General features: G+C 55.8%; 1 protein-coding gene across 1 annotated transcript; it reads left to right on the top strand.

Annotated features, from left to right (window-relative positions):
• The first annotated feature begins 17 nt into the window (after positions 1–17).
• Positions 18–9837, top strand: ARPC4 (actin related protein 2/3 complex subunit 4). Its single transcript, XM_037522577.2, has 6 exons — positions 18–51; positions 2728–2846; positions 4375–4486; positions 5594–5689; positions 6544–6714; positions 8974–9837. The coding sequence occupies exons 1-6, from the start codon at positions 49–51 to the stop codon at positions 8977–8979; spliced, it is 507 nt and encodes a 168-aa protein (XP_037378474.1). The 5' UTR covers positions 18–48; the 3' UTR covers positions 8980–9837.
• Positions 9838–10768: the final 931 nt, after the last annotated feature.

The raw sequence follows: 10768 nt of genomic DNA on the forward strand, positions 1-10768 counted from the left end.
CGCCCGGCCACTTCCGCACTTCCGCTTCCCGGCCAGCCAGCGCCCGCGATGGTGAGCGAGCCGGGCCGGGCCGGGGACCCCCGGGACCCCCGCCGCCCCCCGCGGGCTCTGGGCCTGGGGGAGGGGCGGCCCCGCAGCGCGGGGTCCGGGCCGCGGGGGGGGCGGGGCGCCGGGGCGGGCGGGCGGGGGCCGAGCGGGGGACGGGGCGCGCGGGGGCGCCCTCGCCCCCGGGCTGGCGGCTCCCCGGGCCGGCTCTCCGGGAAGGGGGTGCTTCTGGGGCGCGGAGGAAGCCTGAGGTGGGGCCCCCCAAGGCTGGTGATTTCGTCTCGCCGGCGCCTAGTAGGCCGCACGCCCCCAGTAGGGCCGCCGGGGCCGGCAGCGGGGCCTGTGCCCACCCGCGGGGAACGCCCGGGCGCCGCTGCCCGCCGGACCTGCGGCCCCAGGGGACGCGCCCCACTTCCCGATCCCGCTCGTGCCCCTCGGGCTCGCTGCTGCCCCGGGACGGCCCTTGCTCGCGGCCCCCTCCCCAGCCCCTGCCTGGTCAGAGCTAGCCCTGCCGGCTGTGGGGCGGGTGGGCCCCCGTCCTGCCGAGCTTGCTGGAAACCCTGCCTTTCCGTATCGTGGGTGTTCCCGGGAGTCGAGGCTGGCTCGCCACCTCCTTACACTCCCCGGAGATAACCTGCCTGGTCTCCCGGCTGCGTGTCCTGTCACTCCCCAGTCTGCCCGCCCAGCCCGCGGCCAAGGTTCACTTGGCGGTCACTGAAGACACCTTGGGTTAGATCTCCAGACCAAAAGTCGTCTCCTCTCCTGCACTTGCTCTTCCTCCTAGCCGTCTTAGATGGTTTTGTGTCCTCCTCCCTCACTTGGAGGTAACTGGGCTGGTCTCTTTCTAATTGAGGCCATGCTTCTTGGTTTTTTCCTAAAAATCAAGGTTACTGTCTTTTTTGTAACAGAGAAGGCAGGCGTCAGTGGGCTGGCCCCCTGAAATTTGCCATTTTACCATTGATGAATTTTGACAAACACAGGCGTGTAACTATTAGCATTAAGACACAGGCCATTTCCATCACCTTAAAAACTTCCCTCAGATCCCTTTGTAATCATTACACCCCCTCCTGAACCCCTGGCTACCGCTGATATCTCCTCTCACTCCTGTAGCTTTGCCTTTTCCGGCTAGATTGTCATGTGAGTAGGATTCTTAATCTTCAGCGGGTGCACTTTGTAGTATGGCTTCTCATCATAATGCATTTGAGATTCACCCTTGTTGTCTGTTTCAGTGGTGGTTTTATTGCCAGTTGGTATTTTATTTATTGCCAGTTGGTATTTTATTTTATTGGTATTTTATTGATGGGCCATAATTCGTTGGCAGTTGTTTTTTGGTTCCATTATTCTCTCCATCCAATAGGATGCCAACCCCTATGATACTCCCTTGGCTTGTTCCCCGGCCCAGCCCCGGCTCTCAGCATCGATGAGACAGTTCTCTACTTGTCTCACTTCCCTCTCCAATCCATTGTCCAGTCACCATGCAGCTGCAGTCATGAACTTCCTCCTCAGAAAGCCCCAGCAGTTCCTTACCACCTAAAAGGCTAAACTTAGCCGCCTGGCATTTGCGACTCCCCTCGAATCTCCGGGATGCCAGTGTAGTCTCGTCTGTCGAATCAAAAAGGCTTCCCATGCACAGCAGCACTAGTCATCACTGCCCTGGAACTCCTCCATGGCCTTTTGTGTTCATTCTAATCTCACTTCATTCATTCTACAGAGAATTAGCGAGACCGTGTTTGTTAAGTGTTAAATGAGCATGGGTGCAAGTTTGTGGATTTGAATAAAAGGGGCATGGTCCGTTGACCATGAAGATTGTTACCTAGTCGTGAGGGAGAAGTGACTTTACCAATGGTGTCTGAAGGAGGTGTCATTGGCAATAAATGCTATGAGTAGGGAAGTCAAGAAAGGCCTCAGGAAGAGGCCTCCCCCAAACAAGCCAAAATCTGGGGTATGACTTAGACGGGGAGGGGAGAAGAGCCAGCAGATAGATGGGTCCAGCTGGTGTGAAAGGTCTTGTCTGATATGTAAGGAACGGAAGATGGGCCCGCGTGGCTAGAAGCTCATCCCTCTACTGAGAATGTTCTTATTCTGGGTTTTCTTATTGTAAAATCATCCTAATGCTGTTTCCATCTTCAAATCAAAACCAAGATCACTTGTAAATAGGATTACTTCAGGTTTCTTCCTTTCTTACATTCAAGTTATTTGTTCAGTCTCCCTCACCCGCTGCGCCATGTAAGGGTAGAGAGGGCCTTACTTCTCTTTGAATTCCCAGCCCCTGGGCCAGTGCCTGACACCCAGCAGACTTGTTGATTTGTTGGCTCAAAAGGCCAGTCAGCGGCAGTCGCCTACTGTGTGCCTCCAGCCCAGACTTCCTTAGCACTGTTGGGGGCTGAGTAGTCCTCAGCGTCGCAGGGTGTGAGCGGTGTGGTTGACCTGTCTCCTCAGTGACAGCACCCTCCCAGGACCAGGAAAAATGACCTCACGTTGCCAGGTGGCCCCTGGCAGCCAAAGTCCTCTCCCATTGACGTCTCTGCTGCAGACTGAGGATGCGGGTCACTGTGAAGGCTGTCGATTTTGCTCAGTGTGCTGTGTGACAGCTGGCGCTGCCTGGCTTGCATGTGAGCGGGGAGGGAGGGGCGTGGGCATGGGGAGACAGAATCTGACCCTCCCATGGGGTTTCTTGTACAGACTGCCACTCTCCGCCCCTACCTGAGTGCCGTGCGGGCCACGCTGCAGGCTGCCCTCTGTCTGGAGAATTTCTCCTCTCAGGTTGTGGAGCGACACAACAAGCCGGAAGTGGAAGTCAGGTAGGGAAGAGGTCGGGATGGGGGCCAGGGTCCAGCACCCAGGGACGGCTGTTGTCTGGAGGATACCATGAACTTTCTTCCCTGTGGTGTTGGGGCAGCTGCAGCTCCCGTGTTCTGTCTTACTGCCAGTGAACTGTGATTCCCAGTTTGGAGTTGAGAAAACAGGGTCAGTGGGTTGGCAGGCCAAAACCCTGGAGCCAAGATCACTTGACACGGGTGGGACTCCTAGGAGTGGGCCGCTGACAGGGTGTCACCGGCGGCCCTTGAAGGAGAGGATAGAGAAGCCAGTGACCTGAGAGGCCGTCTCCATCCCTTTCTGATTTAAGAGTCACATGTTTCCCCATGCCAGCCTGGATCCCATTCCCCTCTCCAGAGAGCCCATGTTTGGGATTATTCTCTCACCTAGTTTAGGTTTTGTGAGTAAATTATTTTTCCGCTTTAAAGATTTAATCTGGAACATATGTAACTGAGATAAGCAGTGTTACTACACTGGTGTGATATTTAAATATGGAAAAGATACTGGATTAAATTTGACAAGATACTAGGATGTTCCATGATGTCCTTTTTAACATATATGATTTCCACAGATGTTTTAAAGTGGTCAGAGCTCCCCCCATACACCACCCGCCCTCCACCTCCCCCCAAGAGCCACCACCACCACCACCACGGATATCTTAAGGATTCAGAGACATCAAATCAAGAATTGAAATGGAGGGAGTATTAAAGGTGAATGGTGGCTCATTCTGGATTGATAATTAAAGGAGGCCAAACTATTCAAAATTAGCTTGTCCTTATCGCTAAGGCAGGCTTTCTCCTCTTTCCCTCGGTGGTGTAGAGGTCGCCTGTAGTTGTCGAAGTAAGAGCTGTCATTTGTCAGGCTTTGACCACGTGCCAAGCACACTGTTAGACACTTGATCCTTTTTGGTCTCTCATCCTCGCCAGTGAAGTAGGAATCAGTCAATTTACAGATGGGACATTGCGGTCCCACCAGGATAACTTTCCTAGGGAAGTAACAGGAAGATTCCCAGACCCTTTTCATCCTGACTCCAGACCCTGTGCTCTTTGTGCTGGAGAACATGCTTGCTGAACTTCCCCCATCCCCATCTTTAAGCACCACTGCTTGTGAGTCTGCTGTTCCTTAGACTCTGGTCTCAGATAATGATTCAGAAGTTGTTGGGCCTCCCCGGTGGCGCAGCGGTTGAGCCCTGGGCTGCGAAGCTGCTTGCAGCCTCTGCAGCACCGGTTCGATCCCCAGCTGCCTGCAAGAGGGTCCCACATGGCGCGCAGACCTCTCCTGCTGACCGCTGCTCCCCTCAGCAATGTACTTCGGTCCTTCTGCCTGCTCTGCTCCCCGCTCTGGCTCTGGTGAATTCTCTCACCCTCCCATGCTTCTGACTGTACCCAGTGCTTGTGTAAATAAATAAATCTTAAATAAATGAAAAATTTCAAAAAAGAAGAAGTTGCTCTGGGGTCTCCCCGACAATTCTGTCCCTATAATACAGACGTCTCTGTGCCATTGTGTTTTCAGGAGTAGCAAAGAGCTCCTGTTACAACCTGTGACCATCAGCAGGAATGAGAAGGAAAAGGTTCTGATTGAGGGCTCCATCAACTCTGTCCGGGTCAGCATTGCTGTGAAGCAGGTGAGCTCACACAGCCCCGACCTTCCCAGGGGGCCAGGCACCCCCATCCGACAGATCAGCCTGCTTGGTTCTACTTCCTTGAATGTACCCAGGAAATGCCAGGCTTAGCAGAATAAAAAGAGAACAGCCCCAGCTTGTAGGAGAAGGCTGAAATGCAGCAGCCGCGCCATGGGGCCAGTTTGGTGTCAAGTCATAGAACCATGCCAGTGAATGGAGCGTGAGTCCAGCTCAGGAAAAGCAGAGCAGCTACCGACTCAAGAGCCATGAACTCTGAAAGCGAGACTTGGGGTTGAAAACAAAATGCGACTCCTTCCATGTTTTCTCGGACAGTATTCCACCAATGTCTGCCTCTCCCACCATCCCAGTGATTTGTCATATTTATGTCCCATCTGGACCGCTATTTACTTAATGGGTTTCTTCACATTGTTTCCTTTTACTTAAATTGGTTTGAAATAAAAACCTTATGCCGTAAGTAGAAACCCGATAGTACTTGCCAAAGGGAGAAGAGCTCTGAAAACACACACAGTGAACACGAAACATTGTTAGTAAGTCTGGGCGAGGTTGCCGGCCCTGGGTCCTGCCCTGGGAAAAGCCGGCCCTGGGTCCTGCTGCCTTGGTCAGCGGGGAGATGAGCAAGTGCTGGACGAGGGCGCAGTGGTCAGAGCCTGCCCACGGCCAGCTGCAGAATCCCCCTTCAGTGATACTGAGCGCTCGGCACAGAGAAACCGCGGCTTGTTTGGCGTCCGCTGTATGAAAGCAGAGATCGCCTCAGCCACTCCGCTCCCCACGGTGGTGTGTACGGCGTTTGGTAAGCGCAGGGCCGATGAAATGAAAAAGGGAAACAAAGTTTTAAATAAAGGTGTGGACTCTGGAAGGAGCCATTAAACACGAGTTTGCTGGAATTCCCTCTGGAGGAGGCAGAGATGAGCTCGCAGTAGTACCCCATTAAGTTGGGGCAGTTCAGAGCCCCTCCTTTCATCTGGCAACCAAGCACCCCATGGTTCTAAGCTGCCAAACCCTGCTGCCCCCTGCAGCCTGGGGAAAGGTGGGGTCGGTTGGCCTAGGCGTTCGCTTGATGGAAACATGCTTCTCCTTGGCTCTCACCAGGCAGATGAGATTGAGAAGATTTTATGCCACAAGTTCATGCGCTTCATGATGATGCGCGCAGAGAACTTCTTTATCCTCCGAAGGAAGCCTGTGGAGGTAAGGCGTGTGGGCCACATGTTCTCAGTACGCAGCAGGAGCCTGGCCTGTTTCTGTTCCTCCCGCCGTGGGGCACCCTTGCCTGAGTTGAGAGGTGGCCCTCTCACCTAGAGCGGGAGTGCGGGGGGCAGGTGGAAGTCTGGCATAGCCACGGAAAAGGAAAAGAGGCGAGGTGTTGCTCCTCTTCCAGAGCCGCAGTCTCATGGCCGACGGGCCCAGTGAATCAGAATCCTTTCTCTTCTGCCACCCATTGTATCGTGGTCTTGCAAGGCCACAGTTGACCTTGGGTCACGTAGCCTTTGTACTTGAGTCCTCTCCACACCTCCTTGCCAGATGGACCTAAAATAGTCCCAGTGACAGAGCAGCCCCCACGCAGAGCAGCACACACTGTCATGAGACACATCAGACATTGGCCAGGCTGGTCCTGTCCTGGGCTGAATCCCCCTCTCCTGGTTCTAGATCTGCCCTCGGGTCACCCAGGGTAGAAAAACCCCTCGTCAGCTCATCCGATCAAGACCTCAGTCATCCTCTTCCCAGGGCACCTGCTTGATTAGGTGCTCCTGTAACCAGGTTTACGTCCCCTAACTCCCTTGACTCATCCTGAAGGCAGCTGTTTGCGCACAGTCTTCCAGAGACAGCTGATCCACCCAGGTTTCTCAGCTGGGTTCAGTTCCTCGGACCCAACTTAGACACCGCCCCACCCCTAAACAGTTGGGCTGCTGACCGCGGGGCTGCTTGGGCGATCCCCGCCACCGGGCTGCCTGTCGCTGAGCAAACAGAACGTGGTCTGTGAAGTGCTCCTGGGACGCTCATTCTCCTGGTCTTCCTTCTCTCTGTTGTCTTCCTCCCCGTAGGGCTATGATATCAGCTTCCTGATCACCAACTTCCACACAGAGCAGATGTACAAGCACAAGTTGGTGGACTTTGTCATTCATTTCATGGAGGAGATTGACAAGGAGATCAGTGAGATGAAGCTGTCGGTCAACGCCCGTGCGCGCATCGTGGCCGAGGAGTTCCTCAAGAATGTAAGTGGGCGCCTTTCTGGCTTCCTTCCGACAGTAGGAGCCGTGGGTCAGGCTGAGGGCATAGTAGCGTCTGGCGGGAAAGTAGCGTGACCGTGTGACTGTTTCCCTAGGCCTCTCTGACCCTTGGTGGGTGCCAGATCAGCTGGTGGCTCGGAGCAGGAGGACCTGAGGGTCATCTTAGGGAGCCACTGGGCGTCTGGTGCCTCCTCTCCTCGTCCCTCACAGGGACTTACAGGTGCGTTTCTGCACCTCAGAATGCCCACAGGCCCCGCCCGTATACCCATATAGCTTAAACGAGTTAAAGCCACAACTGAGATTCCCAGCACTGGAGGACGTCGGTCGTGGTGCACGTCCTCTTCTCAGACAGCCTTTCTTCAGCGTCTGCTGCGCGGGCTGTTTCCATCACTTCCATGGCTGAGTCCCCCGGAGGGCCCTGCGGCAGCCCTCGAGAGAGGGCGGTGTTTACATTGACGAATTGATGACTTGGTGGTTCTTGTTTAGATGTTCGGGACATGCCGCTGTGTTTTTTTTCCCTCTTCCAAGCAGTCCTGGGTTTGTTGACATGTTCTACTCCGAGCGGCACGTGATCCCAGATGGTGGACTCGGTGTTTACTTAGGCCAGTGCATGCAGCTCCAGCCCAGACAGAGCTTCAGTTCCTAAAAATGGAAATAACATCCGCCTCCCCTGGGCTTTAATTACGCTGAGGGCAGCCGGCGTACAGTGGCTGTCCCCGAGCCCAGGGCGGCGGGCTCGTACCCGGTGCAGGCGAGTCAGACGGCTGCTCCTGTCTGCCGCTGAGCCGCTCGTCAGAGCCTCGGTTTCCTCAGCTACAAAATGAGGGCGTTAGTATGTGCCTTTTCTTTTTTTTTTTTTAAGATTTATTTTATTTTATTTTATTTATTTATACAAGCACTGGGTATAGTCAGAAGCGCGGGAGGGAGAGAGAATTCACCAGAGCCAGAGCGGGGAGCAGAGCAGGCAGAAGGACCGAAGGACACTGCTGAGGGGAGCAGCGGGCGGCAGGAGAGGTCTGCGCGCCATGTGGGACCCTCCTCCGGTGGCCGGGGAGCAGCCGGGGATCGAACCGGCACTGCAGAGGCTGCGGGCAGCTTCGCAACCCAGTGCTCAACCGCTGCGCCACCGGGGAGGCCCAGTATATGCCTTTTCTTGTTCTTGAGTGTGATAAAGGCACATTTGTGAAGCCTGTCACATGGAACGTGGCAGGCGTTCCACGCACTGCAGCAACAGATTTTGCTGGCCGGGCCACTCAGAGGCCTCCAGATTCAACTGCCAAGAGTCTTGTCCCAATTGAATCCTTGGCTCCTGAGTCCACGGTCACTTAGTTACGAGAGTCACGTTTCTGTGGTCCTGCTGCTACAAAGAGCACATTCGGGCCTTGTGGCACCACCTTTGAGGCAGGTGAATGAGCTGGGCCCTGGAGACTAAACCTCCTGCCCAGGGTGCCTCTGCCAGTAAGTGAAGCAACTGGACTGGGTTTCCAGACTCAGAGAGCTCAGGTTCTAAGATGGTAGCCTAGCCTCTGGAAGGGTTATGCTCTCAGGAGCAAGGACAGGTGGGGCAGGTAATACGAGGGGGTGCTGTGTGGGGACCTGGTAAGCGCAGAGCTCACCTCCATGACACGCCCCAGCGCGGCCTGGGTAAGACTGTCCCCAGCACTGAGTTCGAGTGCGGCCTCTGCCTGTTGTCAAGGGTGGCCAGGGGTTCACCTTCCCTTAGTCACTGCGGACCAAACAGTGCTCGTCCCTGCCTTCATGTCAAACAGCCTCTGTTCTGTGAGACAGCCCGGGTTCTAGGGACCACCGTGGAGGGAATCCTTGAGGGTCGAAAACGTTTCAAGGACCTGTCCTGCTTGCAGGGTCACCCACAGCGTGACAGAGTGTCCCAGATCCTGGCACTCTGACCTTGACCCACTGGCTCCCGAGGCCTTGTGGATGAGCCTTTTCCTGAGGATGGCAAACGCATCTTCCCAGGCAAAGCACTGTGCCAGCTTCCTAGCCTGCAGGAAGAGGGGGAGCTGCAGAAATGCCGTGAGACCCTTCATTTCTCTGCCCTGTCTAGTGCTCGCTTTGGGCCAGCGCCCTGAAGGTCACTGCAGAATGCTGGCTGAGCTAGAAAGAGCATGCCCACCTGGTGTCCTGGCACCCGGCTCTGCCCCTCAGAGATGCGCGCACTCCCCAGAGCAGGCCTGCAAGATGTCGTAGTAACCGCCACCCTCCACCTCTTGGTTCTCTCGACAGTTTTAAACCACCTGGCTGGATCTCGTGGCCTTCCCCCTCAGACTCCCTCGTGTCTCTGACGGCGTCCTGGAGCGACTTCCCAGAGCTGTGGCAGCAGCGAGAGTGGCAACGGAAGAGCAGCAGAGGGGCTGGGGCGGGGTGGGCACTGGATGCGGGCGGGGTGTGTGCTTGCTAGCTGGGCGAGAGAGTCGCAGCGGACCTGTCCCCGGGCCGCGTGTGCCCGGTCAGGCTGGCTTCTGATGTTCAGTCCCCTGGGCTGGGACAGATTTTTTTTAATGTCTTGAGACTTAAACTCTGTGCTTGTAGGAGACTGTAACCTTTTGTCTTTTTTTTTTGTTTGTTTTTGAACAACCAACCTCCACCTTCAGTGGCTGTGACTGGTCCCAGTGATTGTACCGTTTTGGTCGCTGTGGGTCTGGGCGGGCCTGGAGCCAGAAGGCGACTACTGTTCCTCCCCCGGGCCTCCCCTGTCGGGAGGCGGGGAAGGTTTCAGCCTCCAGTACCTCCCTTGCCCTCTTCTTCCCAAGCCTCCTTGGGCCCAGTAGAAGCAGTGAAGACCCTCCACCAGCTTCCTGAGCTCTGCCTGAAGATGACCACCCAGCCCTGGTGGTGGGGGACGGGCTGAGCCGTCGTTGACCACCAGCCTTGCCCAGGAACTGGGGCCCGGAAGCTGGCAGGGGCCAGCTGAGAGGAGCCCTCGTTCTGCCTTGTCTAGGCGCAGTGCCTGTGCTGCAGCGCCCAGGCCGCCGCCTGCTCTGGCGCCTCTGTTCCCATGCTTGCTGTACCTTTTCTGATTCTGGTGAATCCGCCTTCCCCTAATTAAAGTCTTGCCCCTTGGGGCTGCATGAGGCCTGTGCTCTGTGTGTTTATGTGGAAGGAGGGGAGGTGGGACTTGCTCTTTCCCCAAGACCACGTGACTGGTCCTTGGGCCTGGGGACCCCCTCTAGGAGGGGTCTCCTGATGGGCCGCTGGCCTGATCCCTGCCGGGGGCCCGAGCTGGAGACCTCGCTTGGACTCGGGCACGGGCACCAGCTTTTCCTGTAACTGATCTCTGCCTCCCCAGCGCCATGGCCCTCTTCACATAGCGCGTTCATTTGGGTTAAAAAGGAGCTCGCAAGAAGTATGGGTCTTATTTCAGGGCACTTCGTCAGCTGCTTGTCCCCAAACTGCTAGCCACTGAGCAAGAGGGTAGACTTGAAATCCCAGACGCCTGCCTGTGCCGTGCTCCGTGGCATGCCTGGCCCCATGCTGCCATTTCAGTTACTGAAGTTCAACTTTCACTTCCTCAGTCCCACCCATGACATTCAAGTGCCCAGCGGCTCCACGTGCCAGCCACGTCAGATGTCCATGGAGAGAGATCCCCATCACCACACTCGGCTGGTGACACCTTGCCGAAGGGAAGACCCTTGTGTTTGAGGCTTCCCTCTTGTTGCAAGTCATTTTTATCTGCCTCGTTTTCTTAGCTGGGAAAGGGAGGTGATGTCAGCAGCCTGACAGACCTGCCATCCAGGCCGAACACAAGAGCTGGCCTTTCCATCAGCCCCGAGTCCAACCTGTTGGGTCACCTTTGCCCTGCTGGGCATGGAGATGACCTGGCTCTCCTGCAGAGACGGGGCTGGGGTGCTAGGAAAAGAGCAAGCGTGTCTGTAAATGGTGCACTCAAGTGTTTCACCCAGGGATTCAAGGGGCCCAGGGGGTGCAGGAGTAAAAGGTGTCAGAACGTTTTGAGAATGGCTGGCCTCCGAGCTGCGCTTTCGAGTTTCATTGGATGACCAAAGGGGTGTCTGGAAGTGGA

Source organism: Talpa occidentalis, unplaced genomic scaffold, assembly GCF_014898055.3.
Source record: "Talpa occidentalis isolate TD23 unplaced genomic scaffold, MPIMG_talOcc4v2.1 talOcc4.10, whole genome shotgun sequence".
NCBI lineage: Eukaryota > Metazoa > Chordata > Mammalia > Eulipotyphla > Talpidae > Talpa > Talpa occidentalis.